Genomic DNA, 27,730 nt, shown 5'->3' with positions numbered 1-27,730 from the left:
TTGAATTGATTGTCTTTGCCTTTAAAGCCCCAAATCAGGAGTAGTCCACGTGGTGTCCGTGGGCACCAAAGCACCCCTGGACACCTTTCTTGTTGCCTCCTAAGGTGCCCCACATATCTTCTTACCGGCAGCTGGGATTGCTGGGAATTACATTCCTGCTGGTGCTCAAAATGGTGAGTTCAAAGGAGTTGTTTAGTGTGTTGGGATGCAAACCCCACCTCTGAGTCTTTGGGGCTTATGTGTCCTTTGCCATGCATGCCACGGAAGCAATTTTGTGATGGTGCCCAGGACAGTTTCTCAGAGTGTCACCAGCCCACATGCTATACAACAAAATAACAGCATAATAAAATTACAACAAGGGCAGTATCCCATGGTGCCTATCTGCAAACAGGGCCCATGAGAGTACAGAAAAGTCTTAGCCTGGTGCTGAAAAACAGCGGTGTAGGGACTAGGGAGATTTCCCTAGGGAGAGCATTCCAGAATCCCTCTCTCTTGCCACCACCTGCAGACCTCAGAATCAGGGGGCTTAAAGTTAAATGTCCTTAAAATTTCAAGAGGTAAGTCTGATGCCTGAAATGGAATTAAAAATTGTTCCATCATCAGATTTGGATCAATATCTTAAAAACATATCCTGCATCCTCCAATCCAGATTATTACTGTGGTATCTCCCCTCCCTCCCTATTGGTAAACAGGCAACGTTCAAGTGCTCATGGGATCACATTTGGACTCCTCATGGGTTGATAATTGGTTATTGTGAGTGTGCCTATGGTTTTAAGCTATCTTTAGACATTAAAGAAAGAATGGTTTTCACAACTAGGTGTTCTGTAGGTAAGCCCTTTAAAATGTGTGAATGGGAAAATGTTAAGGCTCTGCTCTCAGGCACATGAAAGAACCGGTGATGGTGGTGGTGATGATGATGATGATCATCATCATCATCATCATCATCATCTGTGTTATGTATACATTGATTGGCAGCAGCTTTCCAGGGTTTCCCAAATCTGCCTAGACTAGACAGAGATTAAGCCTGAGATATGTTGCACGGAAGGCGGGCGCTCAATGACTGAGTCATCCATCCCCGTCCCCCCATCCATAGGCCATAGTTCATATTTGATATGCAACACGTATGCTGCAAATGTTTGTCCTGTAATAAAGGTAACAACAAAGAATTTACAAATAAAAATCTGTAGGGCCGGATTTAGCGATGACAGTCACTGGGCTGTTATTCAACTACCCGTGCAACAAGTAAGCAAAGAGTATAAACAATTCACTTTGCTTGCACAACCAGCAACACTGATCTACATGAGCACAGTTGCAATAAGATTATTTTATTTTTATTATTCATGAGTAAATTTGCAATATCAATTGCCAGTCAATAACTCATCAAAATGACAGGAATAAATACTCACACAAATGGAAGGGATACCTCGCCCAAGATGCCCTGCATAATTTAGAATCTAAGGGTGCAATCCCGATGCATGTTGAGATAGAAAAAAGTCCCACAACTCCCAGCATTGCCCAGCCACCTTGGCTGGCTGGGAATTGCTGAGAGTTGTAGGACACTTTTCTGTCTAAAAATGCATAGGATTGTGCCTTTGAAATCTGAGATCGATTTAGAAATTATGAGATGTGAAGACATAACAGACTTTGGAATGGTTTGGATGCCTGAGTATCCACATTCTCAATTACCTGTTTGAGCTTTTGCCCTAACAAAAGAAGAAAAGGAAACTTCTCTGGCAATCTGTGGTCTTTAAAAAGGCCTCTGTGCTTTGCATGATGCCAAGCATCTGTTACCCACCTGAGACAGAGCGTGAGGGTTTTAGTTTGCAGTGGGCTTATGTGCTTTGGGGTTGAGCTGCACAAGGAAACTCTCCATCCCTGGAATTTGGCTGGTGCCAAGCCTATAAGAATGAAAGAAAGAATGGACATTTCTATAGCTCCTTTTATCCACTGATCTTCTCCTAGTGCTCTTAAAATTGTGAAGATAAATCTAAAAAATAAAACCTGAAGCACATATGCTTAAAAATGGAAAGCTAGATATGTAGTTTGCCATTTTGCCAGAAATAACCACCTTAAAAAAGGCTCCTTTTCAAATCTGATGCTAGATTCTCAGTTGACAACTATGCATGGGAAGTGATGCATAAAAATGGAGGTGTCTGCCCCAGGTTGGGACCATAAAGGCGATGAAATACTGAATGTAAGATAATAAACATAAATGACCAAACAGCTATAGAATCAAATAGAGAAAAGAAAATATTCACATATGATTGGCAAATCAGATACTGAAAATCAAATATAAGGAAATTGATATCAAATGTTATAGTCTATCAAATACTAAGAGATATCAAATCAGAGGTGCTATATATATAAAATAATGAGAGAATTTCAACAATAGTGGCTACATATAAATAATTGTGACACTCTATTCCTCTTGCCAGAATATCATAGTATGGAAAGATGGACAGAAACGAAATAGAGGGAATGCTAGGTTAAAACAAAGAGGCATAAAACAAAACAAAACAAAATAAAACAGATGAACCCAAAAGGAGTGGATAACTGGGGTGGGGTGGGGGAGATGTGATCATATGCATATCTTTTTAAACAAGCCTTCCCTGGACTGTAATTTATTCTGGTTTTATGTGATTTTAAAGTTTTAGACTGGATTTTATGTTTTAGTTGTAAACTGCCCAGAGAGCTTAGGTTGCTGGGCAGTATAAATATGTAATGAATAAATAAATATAAAAAACATAATATAGATCCTGGTCTCGCAATGATGCATAGAAACATGGAACATAGGAAGCTTCCTTATGCTGAGGCAGACCTGTGGTCCATCTAGCTCAGTACTGTCGACACTGACAGGCAGTAGCTCCCTGGTTTTCAGGCCGAAATTTTCCCAGCCCTACCTGCAGATGCCAGGATTGGAACCTTCTGCACACAAAGGTGCCCTACTACTAAGCATTGGTCCCTCATGTTGCTTGATCCCACACACCTTCTCCTTACTTGATTTGTCTCACAACACCTTCCCACTTGAAATGTTCTACTGCTCTTCACTCTTCCATGATAGTTACTTTGTCCTGTCTCTTTGACAGAATGTAGGTAGAATGACAAATGATGGACAAAAATATGGGTGGATTCCTGGACCGAAGGGAAGAAAAGGTCTGACTTAATTTTTGCCTTGAATAATGTTCTCTCTGCCCTTTGACATCTGTGGCTGCAGCCTTACTCAACCCCTCTATTAATCACAGGATATCCTGAAGGAACCCTGGCTGCAGTGGAAGGCTCAGGAAACAGATTGTTGCCTCCTCGCCCCCACCCTTCCACCTGGCCTCTTAGAGCAGAGCATGAATTCCTTCATTGGTGACCATGTACAGTATACCCAGATTGGAGCATACTTTGGCCTTGGACCTCATGTGAAAATCGGCTGCAAGCAATTGGTTGATACCCCTGACAACAGAGATTTGACCTCCTCCCAGCAACCTGCTGGGTAAGTAGAATGAGGGAGGGAGGGAGAGGCAAAGGAACTGAAGGAAGAGAGGGTGGAAGGGAGCTCCTGCCCAGTTGGCCCTGCCCAATGCTGGCATACACCCCCCACCAACAGATCCTTCCAAGGGAATGTATATCGCTATATTTGGGGAGATGCTTGTGAGTTTAGTTTCATTTGTTAATGTACATGCTGCCTTTCTGTATAAAAACATCCATTGGAAGCATACAGAGAATCAAATCAACCCATTCTGGCTCATTATACATACACTTGAGTGCCCTCCCAAGTTCTCTATTCTATTCTCCTCATTACATTGGATCCAATAAAGATGGTACTTAAGATACGAAGTTAGAAGATTTGAGCACACTCTTGGGCTTTGCTCTCTTTTTCAGTGTAGTGGCTCTGAGGTTGAGCAATGCTGCGCTAGAGATCGTCTATGCTAGTGCAACGTCATTTGTGTCAGCACTGGTGCAACACTGGATACTGCCCTAAGGGGGCAGATGCTACTTGGTATGCAGCCAAATCCTTGAAGAATGCTCCTTATGTAAGCAGTTGTTTAACTTAGAACAACATAAACATTCATTGTACGTACATGACTACTACCACCCAGGGTCTCCTATCATTTGTTCTCCATGTTTTTGGGATTGTAGCTTCTTGGGTTCAGTGTATGTTCCCTGTATCACTCATAGCGTGGGCATTTTATTGGATGAGATGGAAACCACAGCCTGCACCATTAGAAGTGGCTGTTTATCATCTGGCCATTTTAGGTCACTTAGCTTCATCCATGCCGTTATCACTTGGACATTGAGTGTTTTATTGCCTGCTCGTTGCTGGGCACTCACGGATTTTCGCAGGTCCCTCTTACGCTGTCGTCTGTGTCCTGTGTGCCTCCTGCCCCTTCTAGACTTCATTGGGCGATAAAAACACACCCCAGTAAGTCCAACTTGGTTTTTGAGATGGAACATGTCACTATCTCCGGCTGTGTGCAGGAGAAGCAGCGCAATCAAAATGGCTCACTGAATGGGCCACGTGCACGTTGTTTACTTCCAAACGTGCGGGCAGAGAAGCAATGGTAAGGAAACACGATTTTCTCCCTTAGCTAGACCAGGCTTTATCACGGGGCAAACCCTGGGATCGTCCCATGATGCACAGGGGATCCCTGGATCAGGGAGGGATCATCCCTCCCTTGCCCTGGGATAGAGCCCTCCACTTTGGGCCCGCTTCTTCTGCAGTCTCGGGCTGAGCCCGAGACTGTGGATCGTGTGGCCCATTGCTGCAGTTTGACCCAGCTCCATGCAATTCCTCATGCAGAGCCAGGAGCCGTGCACAGGGCGCAGCACTTCTCAGGAGTGCTGCACCCATCACGGTAGGGTGAGAGAGCAGGGAAATTAAGTTAAAGTTTAAAAAATACCTACTTTAAGCGCACGAGCGTTCGTGTGCTGCTTCTCCTTTTAAAAACATGGCGGGCGCAACACCTCTCTTCCTGAGGTCATCTCGCCTCACGTGTAAACGGAGGAGGGATTTCGCATTAATGGCAATGCAAGATCTTCCCTCCTCCATCCAGGATTTTTAGGTAAGTCTAGCTAAGGCTACAGTCTTGAGTAATCATCTGAACATGTTTTTCCTGCTTTTAGCTGCTGTTGCTCCTCCTGCTCCTCCTCCTCCTTTTCCTGTCCTACTTGGAAAGGCAGTGCACCCAATATATTTTTTCTGTTTCTGCAGGGGAAAAGGGGAGGGGGTCTGCTCCCCATAGTCTGGCCTGACCACGATGGTACAGCTGTTGCATTAGTGGGTATAGGAAAAAGTGACCCCTTTCCTTTTCTTTCAGGGATGAGACAGCCCTTTCAAATGCAAAACAAAAAAAACCCTCTAACCTTCTGTTCCCCTCCCTGGGTAACAGGCACTTCTAAGGAACTTGGTTTCAGGCTGAAGCACAGAATATGTCATCACATTCCATTGCATGATTTCATTATTTGTTCACTGTCTGGTTCCTTAATGCTGTGTTAATGCAATTAGCTTAGAGAGCTAATGCAATGCCTTGTGTCTACCGCTGTTCTGCTTTGGTTCTAACAGGCCATTGTGTCTTCCCAGCCAAGTCTGCCTGGGTTGTTCAGCTGGCTTCCAAGCGGCTGAGCATATCAAAAGGAGCGCGCAGCAAACCTGAACTGGTTAATCTTTACCTTGTTGAAAGTTGATTAAGAACATCAGAACACAATATGCAATAGTGCTTTCAGCAGATGGAATTAGGTTCAAAGTACTTGGACCTTTGACCACCTGACTTTGGTTCTGAAGAAGTGCTGGTCTTAATCCAAGCATTGTGCTAGCCTCCTTCGCTAGAGTTCTGGCATTGGAAACCAGTAGCATGGAAGGTGAAGTTATTTTTCTAACCTTCTCTGACCCAGACCACAAGAGGGATGGATATATATATATATATATATATATATATATATATATATGTGTGTGTGTGTGTGTGTGTGTGTGTGTGTGTGTGTGTGTGTGTGTGTGTGTGTATTGTTATATATGAGAAAGAGAAATCAGGTAATCAAAAAGCCAGAAGGTAAAGTAAGCTGAACCAGATTTTAAATAGGTCAAAAGAACAAAGTTTGCACTTTTTTTTGTTAGTTTTAAGATGAGAAAAGCGAGGTGTTCCACAACTGATTGGGGGTGGCAGTCAAGGAAGACCCATTCATTAAGGTCCTAATCTCCATTTTTCCAAATGAAGGTGGATATAGCATCAGAAAAACAACATTGGTATCTCTTTAAGGACAGCTCTAACTTTCTCTGTCTTTCATAAGTGTCTTTATTTTTCTTTGCATCTGGTTCCATTTATGACTCATACTTCCCAAACATCCATATGTCGCTGCAGAAGGTCTTTAGCTTTACTTGATTCATAGTGAGCTGTAGCCTTGGCAGCCAGCCAAATAAATGTAATAAAACCACTTTTTTCCCATCAAAAAATATAAATGAAATCCCATTTGCAGTGAGCTTTAATTAGCAGCCTGTAAGTCATTTCAGCACTGAAAGCATGTATAGTTGTGTTGCATTGTAGCCTGATTTGCACCTTCAAACTCCGCTGTAACATTTCAAGGGTTTTAACATGGAATGGGTTCTATTCTGTTTGCTCCAAATTTCATAGTTTCAGTAAATTTTGGGCAATCACACAGTGGGCTCTTTCGATGTCAGTTTTTGCATCACCTGTTTAGAGCGTAGTGACACCGATGAATTTTAACACTTTCAATATGGAGCTGACAACAGTAAATTTGGTGAAAAAGGCAGCCTGTCAAGAAGCTTGCATACGAAGGACTTGGCATGACATTAAAAACATTCAAACACAAGCGACTAAAACTATCATCACTACGGAGGTTTCCGAAACAGAAAAGCAAATTTGTGTGTGTGCAGTGGGGAAAGTATCCTACTCTGACTATTTTTAAATAGTGACATTTGTCATTCTACATTTTACCAATAACTCTTTTGATACTATGGAAGGTATGTCTACAAGCAAGACCAACCATGTGTGTGCGTGTGTGCGTGCGTGCGTGCGTGCGTGCGTGTCTGGCCCTAAAGTAGCGAGAGGGCAGGCTTGTTGGCTGCACTCACCCTAAAGGTAGCAGACGGATTGGTTCAACTCACTGCTTCTCCTTCTAGGGAAAATATTTGTGGTTCAAAATGGCACCCAGCTGCAGCCAGGACTGGCCAACGCAGTGTTTTCCTGTACTGCATGCCAGGCTTTGCCTGGCACTAGTCCTGCTGCTTGCCTGGGGGGTCACTTGGTGCCTTGCCTTGGACCTCTTGGCATCCCAGGTGACTGCCCACTTTGCCTTTCCCTAAAATAGCCCAGGAGCAGATGGCCTCTCACTTTTAACATGCCACAGAAGTCTGTGTTTTGTGTTATCCGCTATCTGACATTAATTGTTTTCCTAATTGTCAAATTTCTGGACTAGAATTTATCAGAAAATGTGATTTTCTTCAGTTTGTACTTCATTGGGACTATGGGATTCTGTTCATCACAACTGGGAAATAAAGAACATAAGAAGTGCCCTGCTGGATCACACCAAGGGTCCATCTAGTCTAGCACTCTGTTCACACAGCGGCCAGCCAGCTGTCAACCAGGGACCAACCAAGCAGGACACGGTGAAACAGCAACCTCCCGCCCATGTTGCCCAGCAACTGGTGCATATAGGCATACTGCCTCTGATACTGAAGGTAGCATGTAGCCATCATGGCTAGTAGCCATTCATAGACTTCTCCTCCAAGAATTTATCCAACCCCCTTTTAAAGCCATCCAAATTGGTGGCCATTACCACATCTTGTGGCAGTGAATTCCATAGTTTAACTATGCATCATGTGAAAAAGTACTTCCTTTTATTTGTGCTGAATCTCCCACCAATCAGCTTTATGGGATGACCCCAGATTCTAGTATTTTGGGAGAAGGAGAAAAATGTCTCCCTATCTACATTCTCCACATCATGCATAATTTTGTACACCTCTATCGTGTCTCCCCTAAGCCTCCTTTTTCCCCAAGTTAAATAATCCCAGCTGTTTTAACTTCCTTCATAGGGGAGATGCTCCAACCTCTTGATCATTTTAGTTGCTCTTTTCTGCACTTTTTCCAGCTCTATAATATCTTTTTCTAGGTCTGGTGACCAGAACTGTACACAATATTCTAAGTGTGGTCACACCATAGATTTATATAAAGGCAATATGATACAGGCCATTTTATTCTCAATTCCTTTTCTAATAATGCTTAATATGGAGTTTGCGTTCTTTACAGCAGCTGCACAATGGGTGGACATTTTCATTGAGCTGTCCACCACAATCCCAAGATCTGTTTCTTGTTCGGTCACTGCCAGCTCAGCTCCCATCAGGTTATACTTGAAGTTGGGGGTTTTTGGGCCCAACGTGCATCACCTCACACTTGCTTACATTGAACGGCATCTGCCATTTGGATGCCCACTCTCCCAGCTTGGAGAGATCCCTTTGGAGCTCTTCACAATCCCATTTTATAACAACCTTAAATATTTTGGTGTCATCAGCAAACTTGGCCACTTCACTGCTCACTCCCAACATAGCATAGCCAGAAATGTGTGCTACAATAAATGTTATGTCTTTAATACCATCTTGGCATTCTCGGAGAGACAACTGGTATAGCCTATGACAGCCTCACCAAACCTGGTGCACTCGTTTTTGATGACAACACCCAGCATTCCTGATCATTGGCCATGATGGCTGGGGCTGATGGATCTTGAAGTCCACACCGAGTTGGGGAAGTCTGCTTTAAGGTGCCACAATGGTTGCAATTATTCTATATAACTGCGTATCTGAAACAGACACATTGTCTGGATAAGAATTCACATAAGAGACGGATCCTGATCTGCCTGACTTGCATTTGGTTGGCAAGAACTGGACTTTAAGGAGGATCTGTCCTTCTTGCCTCAGTGATCATGTTACCACTGAGAATAGATACGCACAAAGACAAAGTCTTAGAGGAAGTAAGTTTTGAAGCTAAAGCAACCATTTCTGGTGTTCCAAATCAGCAGCAATTCTGCAGAAGCTGAGAAATATGCTGTCATTATTACAGCCTTCCCATAGAGTCATAGAATAGTAGAGTTGGAAGGGGCCTATAAGGCCATTGAGTCCAACCCCCTTCTCATTGCAGGAATCTACTTTAAAGTATCCCTGACAGACGGCTGTCCAGCTGCCTCTTGAGGGCTTCTAGTGTGGGAGAGCCCACAACCTCCCTAGGTAATTGGTTCCACTGTCATAATGCTCCAACAGTCAGGAAGTTTTTCCTGATGTCCAGCCGGAATCTGGCTTCCTGTAACTTGAGCCCATTAGTCCGTGTCCTGCACTCTGGGAGGATCGAGAAGAGATCCTGGCCCTCCTCTGTGTGACAACCTTTCAAGTATTTGACGAGTGCTATCATGTCTCCCCTCAATCTTCTCTTATCCAGGCTAAACATGCCCAATTGTTTCAGTCTCTCCTCATAGGGCTTTGTTTCCAGACCCCTGATCATCCTCATTGCCCACCTCTGAACACACTCCAGCTTGACAGCCTCCTAGTGTTTTCCACTCATATTCATGTGAAGTGGCAAAGGCTGACCATGGCTTCTGCTGCAACAAGGCTGCTCCAAGTAGAGAGATTTCAAGCATCTGCAGCTGCCCAAAGCTTTGCTTCCTTTTTCCTTACAGAAGCCTTCCCCAACCTGGTGCCCTACAGGTGTGTCACATTGGGATTTGTAGTCAATACGTCTGGATGGCACCAGGTTAGCAATGGCTTCCTTATATACTGCCATCCTGGGAACCCAGCAGAAATCTTGCAGAACAGAAAGCAGAGAGCAGGAATAACTGGTAAATTATTCCAATGGAGGGATGTAAACAGTGGTGTCCCACAGGGAACTGTATTGGGAGCAATGCTTTTCAACTCGTTCATAAGTGATCTGGAATTTGGAGTGAGCAGTGAAGTGGCCAAGTTTGCTGATGACACCAAGTTCCTTAAGGTTGTTAAAACAAAATGGGATTGAAAGGAGGTCTAAATGGATCTCCAAAGTGGGAGAATGGGCATCCACATAGCAAATGCAGTCCAATGTAAGCAAGTGTAAAGTTGTGGGGGGACATCCTAACTTCACATGTACACTGATGAGGTCTGAGCTAGTGGTGATTGACCACAAAAGAGATCTTGGGGTTGTGGTGGACAACTCAGTGAAAATGTCCACCCAATATGCGGCTGCTGCGAAAAGGCCACATTCCATGCTAAGCATAATTAGGAAAGGAATTGAAAATAAATATGGCAAGATCATACTGCCCTTATACAAATCTGTGGTGTAACTACACTTGGAATACGGAATACAGTTTTGGTCACCACACCTAAAAATTGATATTGTAGAGTTAAGAAAAACGCAGAAAAGACAGTATGACCATGTATGCCAATTGCTGGAGAACATGGGCGGAAAGGTGCTGTTGCGCTCATGTCCCGCTTGTGGGTTTCCTGTGGGCAGCTTGTTGGCCACTGTGTGAACAGAATGCTGGACTAGATGACCCTTACAGAACCCTTCTTAGGTTCTTCAGCAGCAACAACTGCTTAGTCTTTGGTCATACTGAGTCCTCGTGTTCACCACTCCCTACAGCTAGTGGACAGCAAGTGCATCTTTGATAGCTTTGGTAACTTTGATAGATTTGTTAACAAAGGGAAGGCAGGAGAATTTCTCCTGGCTTTCATCCCTATTTGCATGTGTATTCATGTATGTGAGCACAGGTGGTGAGCATGTATGGGAGGATGTACTCAAGTGTGCATGCTCGTGACAGGTGCAGAGTGTGTTATCTCATTTGCTAGCACCTCTACCCACTCATTAATACCATGGGGGTTATTCCAGATGAGACTGAAGGGCTCCTGGTCATAGAATGTGGATCATGGAATAGGGATTCAGTATTTTCAGTCTGGATGGAGTTTTACTCTACCTGAAAAGCCAGCTTGGCTATATCAAATGAAAAGAAGTTATTAGAAAGGGCTATCTTCTTCATGAGCATTGAAAGACTGGGGAAAATGGATATTTTCTTTAGGAACATTGTTAAGAAAAGGCACGTGCAGTATGTCCGGACCAAAGCTCTACTATATGCATAATGCTCGATATGTGCTTTAAGGCAAATTGAAAAATTATTCATCAAAACCTTTCATTTAAAAATCCAGCATGTGTGCTTGTGCACATGTGTGCATTGCGGAACCTCATTGTTGTTGTTATGTCTAGTTCAAACAGGTTATTTAGCATAAGCACAGAGGTGGGTTGTCTGAAGGGAGCCACACCCACAGCACTCTGCTTTATATTTGTAAGTGTAGGTCTAAAATCACTTGGAAACAAATGGACCTATTCTAAGATGCAGGTGAAAGCGATGGAAGAATTCACCTAATCTTGCAGTATATTTAGGAATATCATCTAAATGGCTGTAATCCACCCAGAGAACATTATTTATTGGGCAGATTGCAAAAATAAAAAAGTTTGTGTTGGAATAAGCCCAAAGATATTGCAAACAGAATTAGAAAATATACATCATTTCTGCGACTTAATTTAACCAAATACATTATATTTCAATGACTGTTTATCAACACATTTTTGAAACAATGGCCTAGGCCAATCAAATCACTTCACAGGCCACTTGTTAAGGGGATTTAACAATAGAGAGCGAACTCATTTTTTAAATCTTTTTTTTACCATAGAAGTTGGTCTCTCCATACTTTTACCATTACTGACTGTTTATTCTACTCTAAATACATGGACAATAATGCAGTGCAGAGCAGTATTGATTTAACTCTGCGCTGAGTGGCAGCCCTGAAATATGTGTAGGTTAATTATTGCTGAACTGTCATGTTGTTTGTAAACAACAAGCCACTGCAAACTCATCTCTTTGGAAGACACTCAAGTCAAGAGGTAAAAACTTTGATTACAGGAGGTGCTCAGCAAATGATTTGTGGTGATTTTTCTTATTCAGAACTATGCCATGGATGGTATAAAATATTCTGTCAAAAAGCTAGTGATCATTTGGCGCATGATAGACAGCTAAAACATCAATTCCATTTTTCTTATTTCATGCAAAACCACACACGTTATGTGTTTGTGAACCACCCAGGAGCTTTGGCTACGGAGAGGTATAGAAATGTAAAGAATGAGTGAAATGAATGCGCATTCATCCCCAGATGCATGTCCAATGTAACGTCAAACTATGCCCCACTATGCAACATTCAGTCCAATCCCATAAATCCTTATTTGGGAGTAAATTCCACTGAGTGCTATAGGGTTTACTATAAGTAAGGTGTGCATAGGATTGCATCTTAAAAGAGTTTAATTGCTCGCTTGGTGGGGGGGAAATTAAAACACCACATGAAAACTAGACGCTAGATAGGTAATGTAACTGTATATTTATTTCTTTTTTAAAGAACACTCCTTAAATGTATTGCAATTCAATATACAAACGTGTTTTCACAGAATTATAATCCACTAAATAGCACAGAAAACAACCCAGATTTTTGTTGACTTGGGTTTGTGTTATGTATATTTGGGGGGCATCCGTCATACCTTCAAATATATAAGCAATGATTCCTCCCAGTCTTCTCCCAAGACAATTGAGTGCTATAAATGCCCTAAATCTTGAAGGATATAATTATTTTGCTCACTGAACTTTCCCCCTTAAACAGACATGTATGGTCATTTTCCTTTAGACAAGGAATTTTGCCAAATGCCTATCTGCTGTCTTGATGTCCAGAGATGATTGAGAGCAAATCTTCTTCTTATATCACCTTCCCATTACCCACCCTAAAGCCTCTGCAAGTGAGATAACTTGGCAATATGACTAAGTCCCTTGCGATCAACTAGGATGGAGCCCTTTCCAGATCACTTCGACAGCTCTGTCTCCTGCATTCAGTGCCCAGCACTGACTGCCAAGCTACCGGGCCAGCCGATAACATCTATATAGTCAAAAATGCTTTCTCACCTGGGGTGAAAGCCTGATTCCTCTGAAATCAAGGCCAAGGGAGCCAGACTTCATCCCTTTACAAAAAAAGGGGAAAAAAGACACTTTGATCATGATATGTGTTGACCTATTGCCTGATCCTGCTTCCGCTCAAATCAAGTTCACAATGTCCACTGACTTCACTTGAAACAGGGTGAGGCCTCTAAGCGTCCAAACAATCTACATGAAATTGCACCAATTCTTGAAGTCGCATATATTTACATGGGGTGGAATGTTTTCCCATATTTTTAAAGGAGCATATAGAGCAACATGTTCACATAAGACCAAATACTTTTAATATATTTATAACTGTTTTATAAAGCTTTGAAAAAACTCACAATAGCACATGGTTTTACTTTAATGCTTTACGGTACTATCTTTTTAAAATCACAATCAGCACTTTTAAGTTATAGTCGATCCAGCAAACAAGAGACAAAAAAATTACAAGAGTTAAGAACGGACTGATACATCCTTTTATCTTATTTTTTTTAAACTAATGCATAAGTGCAGAATAAGATAAGGTACTCTAGTTTAAATATCTTGTTTACAATATACATTTTTGTTCTAATAATGCAACAGTAAATCCCATGCTTCACATAGAAAAGCAATCCGCAACATTAAGAAAAAATGTACAATTTATGAAACAAAGTAAATAAATATTAGTATTACAGAATCAGAGCTGTACATAAAAGCTGTTCAGTTTTAATCATATAAAAATATTTTAGTGCAACCTCACATATATATTGATGCTTTTTTTGTTTTTTGCTTTACATCGTTTAGGTCAAAGTGTCCCAAAAAGGAAAGAAATTACATTTATTACAAAGCAGATACACAAATTCTAAAATATGTACAAATTACTGCTAAAAAAATGCTTATAAGAATATAAGCAAAAGTAAAGAAAAGGCACAAACACCTGTACAGGTTAAAAAGTACCAGACCCAATAAGAATTTTGAAATTTCATTTTGGTCAGGCTCATGATGACTCGTAGTTTTACTCAATTCTTTTGATATAACAAAAGTATATATAATAGCAAACTACTGTAACTTAGAACCGGCATGCTATAAAGTTGAATACTTTCTTCTATCACTAGTAGGGGAAAAGGGAGTGGGGCTAAACACATGTATTAAAGTCTTCACACATTTCGGATCACTGCGGTTTGCTGTTTTCAGAGGGTGGCTCTTTTCTTTCCTGTGTGCTTGACGGGGAATCTTTCCTACTAGGGTAACCTAACTGTCTGACATCCACACTGCTTTTGCTGTAAAAGGTGGAATGAGATAATGCAGTCTGTGATGTACCAAAAAGGTCCTTTTCGCCACTGTGCAAGTCAGGGTTGGTGGCTGAGGCACAGACCTGGCCTGGCTCAGAGCCACTAAAGTGTTTCATGCTAAAATGTGCACTTTCTGAGGAGGGCTTCTGAGAAGGCTCAGAATCCCTCGGCAACTGCTCTGTCCCGTGTAGAACATCTTCTGTGGCAATGCGGAGAGAGGCTATGGCTTTTGTACAAGTCTGTATGGTTTCCTCCTGCTCCCTCTCAATGACCCCTTCTTCTGAAGTGCTCTTTTTCATCAACAGCAACTGAGAAGACAATGCACTGCCTTGAACCACTCTATGCAAAGTGTGAGGGCAGGTACGTTTCTCATGGTGCTTAGAAATGATATAAGATTCTTTAGCAACAGTTTCTGAAGCTGCCCGCTTCTTCTCACCAGAGCCCTCTTTTGGGAGGGACAAGACGGACGGAGGATGTAAACCAGACAGGGCTGCAGGTATCGAATGGACCATTTGGATGCCTCCAATGGGCATCATGGGGATGGGGGCACGAAGCTGCTGCTGGGAGTGTAGTGGAAGGTGACTAAAGACATAGTCAGTAGGACCCTCCGGAAACCGGTTAGATCCGTGATGCTCCAGAGCTCCTTTTTCTCCAGACATATTGAAATAAGGTCCCTGGAACAATCCTGATCTTGAACTCTGCGGGTAGAGAAAGAAAGGCAAGAATTAGCAGCAGCAGCACAGAACTAGTAAATCTGTAACACACTGTTCTTTTAGGGGTTCAGCAAAACATACTACAAAGCTATTTGCCACCTGTATTAATTAACAAAGCACAGAAATTTGTAAGTTGAACACGTGACTCACATTTCTACCACCTGAAGTACAGCTGTATCTAACGATAAAATATGATGCTACTTACTAGACAAAAATATTTTGAGAAGGGGAATAGACCTGATAAATTGCTGGCTGCAATGGTAGCAAAGAAACAACAAAGATCTGTAATTCTGTTAGTCAAGCTATAGAATGGCATAATAGTTCATACAAATGTGAAATAAAGTGTTTTATAAGGACTCAACTTTGAATAATATCAAACTTTCCAATAGTAACCAAAGAAATTAACTGAAATTCTTCTATAAGTGCACAAGATATAGCATATGAAATATGGAAATTTAAAATGGTAAAGAAATCAGTCTAGCAACATTCAGTATAAACAACTGAAATACTACTATTTCAGTTGTTTGGGATGAGGACCTACACACATGCAACTGTCACAAAGCTTCAGTCTTAGATACATGTAAGTAAGTGGGCAGATTTTTTTCTAAGATTTTGATTTAGGTAGTTAGTTTTAAAAGATGAAAGTATGAGAAGCACACTGTCATGAAATTATATCAAACCGTATCTATGGATCTATTAAGTACTGATTTGAAAATAGAGCTAACCAAATCCTAGTGCTATAATTCTAAAATGCTAATAGTCAGTATCAACATTATAACTGAAAATAATTCTAGCTCAGATTTGCTTGATCTTGTATGGAGGGATTTGTTCAACAAAGCAATTAATGTAATTATGACTTTTTCTCACCAGGCACTGAAGGGCCAGTGTAAATCAGTGCAAAAGCAGCTTGCACTGAACAACAGCACCAGCTTTGGATCTGAGACACTGTGACATGGTCAGTGGAGTTATCCTTGGGAAGCGAGGAAACTGCACACAAATAAAACTGCTATTGTAGGGCACTCTAGTGGCTCCATTGACCTGTTCAGATGACATGCTAAGCCACGGTGGTTAAGCATTTTGAATTAAACAGTATGGCTTAGCATCTTGTGTGAACCATTCCTAACTGTGGTGACTGCATAAACACAGTTTAAACACACTCACTAACTATTTGCTGCGAAACAGTTAGCAGCCTAACCATGGCTTAGTGAGTACATTCGGACAAGGATGGGTTAATAATCAAGTGTGTTGCCTCAACAAGCCCTATGAGAGATGAGTGAGACATACAAATATTGAGGACTAAAATGCTGAACTCAGAGTGCTACAATTTGCTTCTATGCACTTTAAGGTATCTTCCAGATGTTTAGATAGTCAAGATCTACTACTACAATTGTTTGAAGAGCATTTTGCCTCCATCATTCTTTTAGATTCTCAAGCCCTTAGAATCCCTTACAAGTCACTCTACAGCTACCATGTTTCACAAACAACTATATATAACAGCTCCCCACCCCACCCCACCCCCAAACGTCCCACCTTTCAGAACAGGAACTTTGAATTGAACCAGAGGAATGGAATAAAGGGTATGAACAGAGTGATCATTGAAAGAATATCGGTGGGGATTACAAAAGCCCTCAGTAAAAGCTTCTAGGTATTTTCAGAAAGCAACCTGCTTCTATAATTTTTAGTCTCTACTTAATCAGAGGCCAAGCTGGTTATAAAGGAAATAGGCCTGGGATATAGACTGGGACACCCTTTCCATAGCCGCCATCTCCGCATTGTGTCAAGATGCACAGAGTTGGAAGTGCCATTCTGAGCAAATAATGATCCGGGAGAGAAAGCAAGAGCCTATGGCTACTACAACAACACCTTGACATTCTGCCATCCCATCTGGGAAAACTAGATGATGATTTAGGAGAATGACCCTGAAATTAAACTTCAGGTATTCCTTGATTATATAGAGATGTGATGAATACAAGCTGTTCTGTAATGCACATAGTAGTATCCTTATTGAAGTAGCATCCTACGTATTCATTTGTTTATTTTTACATGCAATGTTGCACCTTTCTAAAATCACATACAAAGGTTCAACTTGTAAACAAGGGCAAATATAGCAATAGCTCAGACATATGTGGCAAGCGGTGTTGCTAGATCTGTAGGAACATGTACACCTCCTTAATTCAAGGGAAGCATGGAGTCTTTGTTTTGCTCTGTTTGTCAGCTACCAGCTGAGGCCAGCCAGAATACTTTGACTGGTAAATTAGAGGCAATGTACCCTTTTCCATGACAGTAAAAATGGTGATTGGTTTTTTGTCTTCTTTTTCTCCTACGATAACTGAAGGCAATTATGTTTATGCCTGTGGGACTGTTCAAAGGCACCAGGAAGCCAATTCAAAGGTTTAGAAATTACTACTCTTGTGCATCCAAATTCAATTCTTTCCATCCACAGGGAGGGACCCTAATTGTAGAGAACAAAACTGATGGATGATAGAAGGGTCTTTACAGAAGGGCAGAAGTATGAGTCAGTGCAAGGAGGGGATCCTGGTGTTTTCATCTTGGCTTGCCCTTCCTGCGGCCAATTGCTCTGAAATGTTGGATGATGAGTAGGTTGTTTTCTAGACTGTACCGCTTCAGGCAGTAGGTGGAAGATTACCTGACTGAATGTTCCTCCCATGCAGACATTCTCTAGCAAATCAGGGCACACAAAGCTAGACCTGTTCTCCTTAACAAGCTAGATCCCTATGTGCAGAGATTTATTTATTCTTGCAAAGAGAGGAGCACTGTCATGTAAGCCCCCACCTGTGGCCTGAAACACTGTTTCCACCTCATCTGCCATTTGTGAGAATTTAGCCTACATCAAGATGCACTGATGTGGGAAGTGTGCAATGGCAAGAGAAATGCTACTGAGCAATAAATAGGAAGAGTTAAAAACAGTGCATCCAGAAACAGCTCCTGTAATTAAAAAACAGTATATCCCTAAAGCTAAACTGTTAGCATATTCTCTTCCACTTACCGACTGTCCCAATGGAACTGACTCAGATTGTAAATACTGGCCCATGGGCAATGTTGGGTTATGGTACAAGCCTCTTCGAGGTGATGCTGCTCTCACTGAGGCCATATACCTCCTTTCTCTTCGTGGGGACAGGTCTCTTCGGGAGGATGTGTCTTTTCCAGGTGACATTGGTCTCCGCGGTGACAGATGGCGTCTCGGAGATACATCTCGCCGTGGTGATAACTCTCTCCTCAATACAGCTTCCTTCCTCGGTGAAATGTGTCTGATGGGTGAAATCTCTCTCCTTGGTGATAAATGCCTTCTAGGTGACAAATCTCCTTTGGGCATCAAATACCTCTTTGGTGAATTATCTCTGTATGGTGAAGAATCATACCCAGGTGAGGACTGTCGGCTAGAAGATGAAAAGTCTCTAGGAGATGAGTTGGACTCCAAAGAAACCATGTAGTCTTCATCCATGCAGCTAGGTATGTCAAGTCTGTCTTTGTCAGGTTCTGAATCTGTACTTTTGTTCTGGAAAAACCTCTGATATTCTGTCATTTGCGAATCGTCACAAGAGTCACTTGGTGTTAGGAGTGGAGTAACCTGAATGCTAGGTAAAGTGACCAAATAACTCATCAAGGAGGAATGACTGACTGAACTGTCAGGAGAACCGCCATAGGATGCCGTAGCAGTATTCACAGATGAGGAGAATCTCGGGGGCTGGGGGCTAGTGCTTCGTGACCTGGTTTTGGGTGTTGAGTCTCCAAGAGTGTCATCAAAATCGTCCTCATCTTCATCATCGTCATCATTGTCCTCTCCATCCTCTCCATCTGTTTCTTCAGCATCAGAGAACTGGTGATCAGTTGATGTGCCAGTAATATTGCTCTTCTCAACTTCATGGTGTGTGTCGTCCATATTTTCTGAAACAATTGTGACAAATCAATACAGAGCATACAGGAGACATGTTTCAGGACTTGTTCATTGAGCTTTTCTACATGCAAAGGTACTGACTGTGCCTACAGCTCTCACAGTGGAATGGCAGCAAAAGCATGTGACCTGCGAGCTTTATATTGTGTGTGAGGACAGCATACATGTAACTAGGAAATGCTTTCCTACAAATGATTTTTACTGCCTAGCTTTAAGATTTTCTCTCCATCTCCCCTTCTCAGTTGGCTTTTCTGCATTTACCCTGTTATGCCCACCCTTCTCCTATCAATAAAGATTGCTTTCTTTACCTTCAGCCTGCCAATAGAGTTGCCAGCTTTATGACCTTGCGAGAGGAAACTCCATTTATGCTTTGCTTCCTCTCAGATGTAAATTCTGACGCCGCCGTGTATTTCAGATCTCATTTGAAATGTAACTACTGTGGTGCAACGCAAAGAGATTTATGCCAACATGACCTCGGATGTAACTGAACTATAAACTGAATTCCCCTGGCTCTGGTGGGTGAAGGGAGGCGCAAAAGGAATGCATTTGGCCTCAAGATTCTGGGAGGAAATAGGATACGGGCCAGACACCCTGAATTCTCTGAAATAACAGGACAGAGATGGTCTCAAAGGGGGTGAAGGTGCCAGATGTCCTCAAAAACAAAACACAAATGGTGCCTAATGCTCTAAACAACCCTGAGAACCACCAGGGAGTAGGGGAATGATGACAGGGGGTGTTGTCCATCCATCAAAACAAAGCAACCCATCCCAAGACTGAACATGATGTATTATCAACAAAGAGCATACCAAGTGCCCACCTCTCTTACAGCAATAAGCCCCAGTGAGGAACCAAGGATATAAAACCCCTGAGCTCCCTTTGGTCTGGGAGGTTGTGGAGCATATATATATATAGATATAGATATATAGATATATAGATATAGATATAGATATAGATATAGATATAGATATTGATTGGATGATCCCAGGTGCACCTGAGGAACAGAACCTCCAAACTTTTCGGTGCTAGCTTCCTCCCTGGCCAGGAGGAGTTATCTGAAAGCTGTGAGCATGTTGTGGGTGAATTTTGTGGGTGAAATTCATCGTCCAGGGCAAAGATAAGGGTGGGCCATCTTGCCTCTGTCATACTGCGCAAATACTATAACAGACTATACATCCAGCTGAGCTAAGTGCTGCTCCCTAGTGTGTATCCTTCCTGCCTCTGGGCAGGCTGGATCCAGGAAGTACCACCCCGAGACTCAGCTGCCAGAGACTGCATACTCCAACAGAGACACAACTGGAAAAATCAATGCTACGGTTGCAACCGGGAGGTTAACAAAACTCCTAAGGGGTTGCACTACCAACTGGGGGCACGGAGGGGACTTTTTCTGGAATGCCTCGCCTTCTGCCCATCGAAAGCAAGAGGTGATCTAGGAAGTTCTGCTACCAAGACACAGTTGGCTGGATTGGTGCAACTCCATGGGGTTGTGCAACTGATCGAAAGGAGGCTAAGAAGGGCTCTTCTCTGGCGTGACTCACTCTCCTTTGCCCATTGATAGCAAAGAGGTGGTCCAGAGGGCCTTGTTTCCCACGTCTTGATAGGGTGGGCTTGCACAATTCCAAAGCATTTCTGTCCTCACAGAGTTCGTGTAACTCTGTAAGTGTTTTGTAACTAAGTATTCTGCCCAGAGAGGGTGTGAGACTCTCTGTGAAATACTTGTGCTTGCTTTTCTTATATGGTTTTATTCATTGCTATTCCCCTTTCCCAATTCCCCTGAATAAATCCTTTTGCTTGCTTCACAAACTGGTTGCGTTTCCTGTCTCCTCCTCATAAGATCTGAGCTGTTCCAGCCTGATCAACTGAACAGCTTAGGGGGTTATTCAAATCCCTTTTTTACATGTGCTCTTCGGTGATACCTGCGTATGAAATCCACCTCATAGAAAGTAGTCTCAAGTCCCGTGAAATCAGCGGGACACTTTCCTGCATTATCAAGCACATTCATTTCATTGGTCTTTATGGCTTTCTGAAACTTTTGCAGGATGGCATGAGTAAAGATTAGAATTAAATTTTAAGTAATTGGTCCTGAAAGGTCTGACTTACATTCCTACACACACTTACCTGTGAGTAAGTCCCAGTGAACTCAGTGGGACTTACATTTCAGTAAACATGTATAGGATTGTGCTGTCAGCCAAACTGAGCTCTAAATGTTGAGACTGGTAACTTCAGCTTTTAAAAATGTACTCTGAAATCAAAAGGGCTAAATTAATACATCCCATAACAACAAATTTAAGAGCTGGGATTCTCAAGCCTGAAGGATGCATCATATTGACTATATCAGAAGCCAGATTCCACATTTTTCAGCAAAACTGTTTCTGTCCATGCTGTAAAACATCATCTTCAAGTACACGCAGCTTGGACAGGCCTTACAGCATGCAAAGTACAAAACGTTTTCACACTGTTTTGGAATGTGTTTGTGTATCAGACTCTAAGAATATTGTGTACACTAAGACCAGATTTTACTTCACGGGGGGCAGAAGACATTTTCCCAATAAAAAAAGCCCTAGACTCAGTAAACTTCAAACAAACATGTCAAGATTATTTTCAATGCTTGGTGTTGACATGAGGAAAACTTTTTTAAAATTCTTCACATAGCACACTTTATCACTTGCTGACAAGAGAAGATGAGTCATTTGCATACTGCAAAGGCCGCTGCAACTGAAAAAGACTCATTGTGACATACCTGCTTCTTCCGTTTCAGCATCATCCACAGATGTCATTGATACCCCCAGCTCCAAGCATTTTTTCATGTGTGCTTTAGATTTCATATGTTTCGTCAGATTTCCTGTGGAAAGGCACAAAATGTCACTAGTCAGATGGCATCTGTATGGAAATCTTTTTAGTTTTATGGAGGTTCCCCCCCCCTTCCTCTAAACTGGATAGAGAAGGAGTCAACTGGGCAGAAAGATGGAATGTATTCATTCCATTTTAACATCATTGTAGCAAGAGTGATTTCATATAATTTACAAGTGTATTCTTCGGTTTCGCTCTCTTCATGGCCTTGCTCGGATGCTCAGGACCGTTGAGCTTGTATCTTCTTTTACCGTGCCACCCACACCCCGCCCTGCCCCTTCGGTTATTATTAACGATTAATTATGATCATCATTATCTGTGAATGGCCACTTTTAAGATGTGTGGGAAAGTGTTGTCAATTCAATTGTCTGCATCAGGTGTCATAATATCTGAAACTGTCACTAAGCAGGAAAGGTAAGAATAGTGAAATAGCCCTACTAATCCCTGTCATAGGGATTCCTCCCCACCTTTACAAGACAAGGGGCCAATGTACAATCTGGAAGTGATCTAAGCTGCAACCCTACGGTATCAGCAGACCGAGGGCTTCTTGTTGCGGAGGCATGGAATCCTCCACCACTATTGCTCCTCCATCATCAATGTTCCAACTGAGGGAGTGTTGGAAAAGGGACCTATTGGGGTGCATTGAGGGAAGCCTCCAAATCTGCAGGATCCCAAGCCCTCCTGTTCCCCATGCATTTCTCCAGAGCAGCCCAGAAACTATGCCAGCCTGGGACCTAGTCTAGCTAATTTTGTCACTATTGATTTGATTTATTTATTTGATTTGTAACCCATCTTTCTACCAAAGAAAGTGGTACTTAAGGTGGAGAGGAGGAGATATGGTTATGGCAATATAATTAATAATCCTACATGCCTGAAAAATTGAGCACACAAACAATTATATCAGTTGGTTTAGCCTTCCCTGAGTCCAAAGACATTTTCTGTTTCTTCATACTATTCCTTTTCATGGGTAACACTAAAACTGTGTAGTCCAGAATTGGGAGGCCTATATAAAGGTCTACAAACAGGAAGGACAGCTTGAACCACAGCTCAGCAGGAACAACACTGTCAAGCATAATATACACTTTGAACTCATGATCCCAACGTTTGGCCAAAGTTCTGGACTTTGCTCTATCCTCTACATTTTGTGCCACCCAGCTTGGTGAAGAGGTCTGGAGAGCTTGCACATTTTTGTGAAATTTTGTTAGCCCCAAATAAAGGTATTGACCAACGATAGATCTTGGGACTTTGAATACAGATACATTTGGTAGTGAAAACTTTACAGAGAGCACCAGCAGGAAAATACCCAATGGGATCTGGCTTTTTTAAAAACAAAACAAAAGCAAAACCCATACATGGAGCCAAATTTCAGGAAGCAAGTGGCCAGGGAAAGGAGGCATAAAGCTTGCTGCCCTGTGAGCTGCGGTTCTGATCTGGATCCATAACTCACAGGAAGGGAAGCTTTATACCTGCACTAACTTTAGAGTTCAAATGAGGGTCAGCTGCATGCTACATATGTAATGTAACGTGTAACCCAAACCATTAAAAGGTAAGAATTAACACCTTGAATTGAGCCAGAAGCAAGACAACAATTGTGCTAAGATGAAAATAATAATGCATTTTCCCAGCAAAAATATATTGTTCCTTGTTGTCGGAACATGACTTGGACTTGGCTTGGCAATGAAGATCCCGTCGCTTGACAAAAACTTGCTCCTGGTGTAGATGAAAACTGCTATAAATGGATTGCTGATATGGATTAACACAGCTGCCTACATGTTTGGATTCTCCTTGGGGACAATAACTATGGGGACTGTGACCATAAGTGTCTGCATTTCAAAATTTACCATTACACCACTGAATCTCTCTCTCTCTCTCCTTCCCTCCCTCCTGTAATACTCATACACGTGAGAAATTTCGCAAGAGATAAAGTGATTCAGCAGCCAGGAGCAGGATTTGGCCACACATCATTTTAGCATTGAGACTTCGAGGACATAGGAGACAAACTGATTTCTCTTTTTCTTAAAAAGTGGGGGCTGGCTGAAAGGCAAATCCTAATCCAATGAATGTCATTGCATGTTGGCAAATGGAAGCTTCCCTGCCCCCATCCTCTGGGCTGGTAAGTACATGTGAATGTGAATGATCGGATCTCAATCCATAATTCATGCAAGTGTGGATGGAGTGGCCCACCTGGAGTCTGTGGATCTTTACATTATTTATCAATGTGAAACTGACCCAACCATAACGGCAGACCAGGAATTCTCTGCCCTACAGCTAATGTTCTGCTTCTGCAATGTGCCATTGCAAATATACAATCCCCTGATGTAATTAATACTTGCACCATAACATTTTGAGCACAAAAGTAGCATTTGCCAAGGCGGTTTTTATGCCGCTACATTTCCTTTGCAGACAGATGTACTGGGTAGAAGCCCATATTTCTTAATTAAGTTATACAAAGTGGCTCTCTGTCTCACATAAATCCTTGAATCACTTAGATAAAGAGGGGAAAGTTGCATCTCATGAAGTCTCATTTTCATCAATAAAACCACCTTGCTTTAAGAAAACGTCCTTTGCATTTGGAAAGATGGATGGCAGAGAGCCAAGAACAGATTTTTCTCCACCACCCCGCCGCAAGAATGACTAAGTACCTTTTGTTTTGAAGGCAAAATTACACAACTTGCATATATAAGGCCGTACATCGGTGTGAGTGCGGATATGTTTCTTGAGCATGCTTGGCTTCTTGCAGCGAATCCCACATTCTTCGCAAATATACTTTCCACGTCCACGTCCTCTGACATATACATAATCCTCATTAGATTTATACCTGTTGGAAGAAAGGCAATATTAAAATAGTGTACATAACCATCCATATGCGTCCACTCACATAGCCAGAGACTGCACCAGCATCTTTAGATTTAAGACACATTCTGTGCTTCCAGCACTCTTTTCCACCAAGGGCATCAATCATATTGCTATACATGGTGCCTTTGCATGATAGGATCCATAATACACTTGCTTCTCGGTTGGATGGTTTTTGTTTGTTTGTTTGGAATAGAGCAGTTATTTAATATTTACATACAGAGGCTTATATCATAGTAATAAGCATAGTTCCTTGCTAAATCAGATTAGATTAGATTTATTTATTTAATTGATTTACAATATTTATATACCGCTTGAAAATTTCAGAGCGGTGTACAAGATAAAATAAAATAAAAACAGAATAAAACACTTTAAAATAGATTTTAAAGGAAGCATTTAGATTTGATTATTCAAATTATATTTAAATATTCTGAAAGATTTAAATATAGAAAAATAGATTTAATATTCAGACTAATAGAATATTAATAAATAGTCAATACATAGATTTAGATAAAAATATTCAGATTAATTTTAAGTATTCAGTTTAGATTTAGATTTAATATTTTACATAGAGGTTCATACTATCACAATAAGCATAGTTCCTTGCTAAATCAGATTACATAGTATTAAAGGTTAACAAAACAAACAAACAAAGCACATATAGAGAGAGTTGTATGTGATATCTGAGAATGGAGCCTGCTGATATAAAGTACTTGATAGCTATTCACTTCACATATAGATCAGTGGGTCATTGACAATGTCTGCTTGCTGAGCTGCAACAGCAAATAGAACATGAAAACATATGCAAATCTGAAGTTCATTGAACTTCTTTGTTACGAAAGATTAGTAGCAACCGAAAGTAGAAGGAGTCGAGAAGGAGTCAATAGCATACATAGAATTATTTACCCTTTTTAATATACAGCTTTTCACCAAAGATATGGAATTCAAAGATGGTGTCCTCAACTTTAAGAAGTCTGTCTGCAAAGGGAAGGCTGTTTCTGCTCCATAAGTAGAGAAGTATCAAACTTTCAAAATTCCTAAAGCAAGTCTGCGAGCCAGATTATTAATGATTTGGATGTTATTGAAGTTCTGTGCCCCTTCCACACTTTCTCTTTGTAGGTTGGAAAAATAACTTTGGAAATAATATTAATGAGTGGTTAATTCATTAACCACTTGGTGGTACATTCTTGTAAGTCCCTTTTCCTATAACATAGGATGGTTGGTTTTCTTTGCAATCATTCTTCAGCAAGAGGAGCAGGAACTGCAGTGTTTAAAAGATGCTACAACTTTGTTATCTGCTTTCATAAACTCCAAAACAGAGCTCACAGGTTGAGCTCCTTATCAGTCATGTAGATAAAACATTTCTGGGGAAATGACTGTTACTTGCGATTCTTGTTTTATTAAGCAAACAAGGGTATGTAAATGACAAGAGAGCAGTTTTGGGCCATAATCTAAAGAGGTCCTTCAGAATAAGAGCTTTACTGGCTCCATCTAATCCAACACTCTATTCTGAATAACGGCCAGCCAGATGTCTTGGACCACGAGAGTCCTGTGCTTCGACCCTGTGAGTCCTGGGTCTTGAGCCAGGGCTCACAAGGTTGAAGCGCTGGGACTTTGTTTTATTAGCAGGGACGATCATTTCATCAGCCATCTGCCCCTCCCTGAATTCTCTATTATAGAATCATAGAATAGCAGAGTTGGAAGGGGCCTACAAGGCCATCAAGTCCAACCCCCTGCTCAATGCAGGAATCTACCCTAAAGCATCCCTGACAGATGGTTGTCCAGCTGCCTCTTGAATGCCTCTAGTGTGGGAGAGCACACAACCTCCCTAGGTAACTGATTCCATTGTCGTACTGCTCTAACAGTCAGGAAGTTTTTCCTGATGTCCAGCTGGAATCTGGCTTCCTTTAACTTGAGCCCGTTATTCCGTGTCCTGCACTCTGGGAGGATCGAGAAGAGATCCTGGCCCTCCTCTGTGTGACAACCTTTTAAATATTTGAAGAGTGCTACCTTGTCTCCCCTCAATCATCTCTTCTCCAGGCTAAACATGCCCAGTTCTTTCAGTCTCTCTTCATAGGGCTTTGTTTCCATACCCCTGATCATCCTGGTTGCCCTGAGTTTTCTCTGAGTTTAGCTGCAATCCTCACAGCAGCTGGGGGTGGGGGATCAATTTCCTCAGCAATAATATATTGATCCTGTTCAGACAATATGATAAGCTAAGGTGGTTAAGCACGCTGAGCTAAACATTATGGGTTAGCGTGTCATGTGAACCATGACTTACCATGTCGTGTGAACCATTCCTAACCATGGTGGCTACATAATCATGGTTTAAGCACTCTCGATAACCATTTGCTTCAAAAGGGTTAGTGGCCTAAATGTGGTTTAGCGTGTTGTCTGAACAGGCCTATTGTTGTGAGCCATCTCTCAGAGCCTGTGTGGTGTAGTGGTTATAGTGTAGGACAGGGAATAAGGATATTGGGGTTCTAGTCCGCACTTGGCCATAGAAGCTCACTGGGTGACTCTGGGCCTGTTCACTCACAGACTCTCAGCCCAACCTACCTCATAGGGTTGTTGTTGTGGTGATAAAATGGAGAGGAGGAGGATTATGTTCCTTGGAGGGAAAAAGGCAGGATATAAATGTAATAAATAAATAAAGCACAGTATGGTGGGGCTCTAGTCTTCAGTGTCTCATTAGCTTTACAAAAGACCTGCCAAAGCGACTAGTTCATTGATATGGATGAATACCACTGCCTGCATTTTTGGACTCTCCTTGGGGCTACAGGGCTATTATTAGTGCCTGCACTTTAAAATGCATCACTACTGTGGCCACTCACAAGCCAAACTTTTCCCCTGTTGCTTGTCCCTACAGCTAAGTTGTCTCCATATTCCAATCATTTCTCTCATTTGGGATATGGTTTTAAAGCTGCTTCGAGCTCTGGAGATGGCCTGCCGGATAATATGGGGAAGAGGAGAAGTTTGCTGTTGGAAGAAGAGGACTTGGAAGGAACATTGCTCTCATGCACTGTGGAACACAAGACATTCAGCAAAAGGAAGAATTTGATCAGACTCTTTAGTTCATCTGTATGTAACACATGTTGGAATTGTAACTATTTTGTGGATCTTTAGGCTGCATATTTTATTTTTATGGTAGTACTAACTAA

At 41.8% G+C, this 27,730-nt stretch overlaps 1 protein-coding gene across 3 annotated transcripts in view; it reads right to left on the bottom strand.

Moving 5' to 3' along the window:
* Positions 1-12,373: 12,373 nt before the first annotated feature.
* Positions 12,374-27,730, bottom strand: part of HIVEP2 (HIVEP zinc finger 2) — a 153,592-nt gene continuing 138,235 nt past the window's right edge. For all 3 annotated transcript variants that reach the window (XM_063124595.1, XM_063124596.1, XM_063124597.1), the window contains 4 exons: positions 24,359-24,534; positions 21,607-21,708; positions 17,964-18,862; positions 12,374-14,941 (listed from right to left, as the gene is read on the bottom strand). In XM_063124595.1, the coding sequence (XP_062980665.1) occupies positions 14,123-14,941; positions 17,964-18,862; positions 21,607-21,708; positions 24,359-24,534 (1,996 nt within the window). In that variant the 3' untranslated portion in view covers positions 12,374-14,122. The remainder of the gene's footprint in view (positions 14,942-17,963; positions 18,863-21,606; positions 21,709-24,358; positions 24,535-27,730) is intronic.

The sequence above is a fragment of the Elgaria multicarinata genome, chromosome 4 (assembly GCF_023053635.1).
Source record: "Elgaria multicarinata webbii isolate HBS135686 ecotype San Diego chromosome 4, rElgMul1.1.pri, whole genome shotgun sequence".
NCBI classification, from domain to species: domain Eukaryota; kingdom Metazoa; phylum Chordata; class Lepidosauria; order Squamata; family Anguidae; genus Elgaria; species Elgaria multicarinata.
The sequence above is the reverse complement of the archived record's forward strand: the minus strand, read 5'-3'. Positions and strand labels throughout refer to the sequence as shown.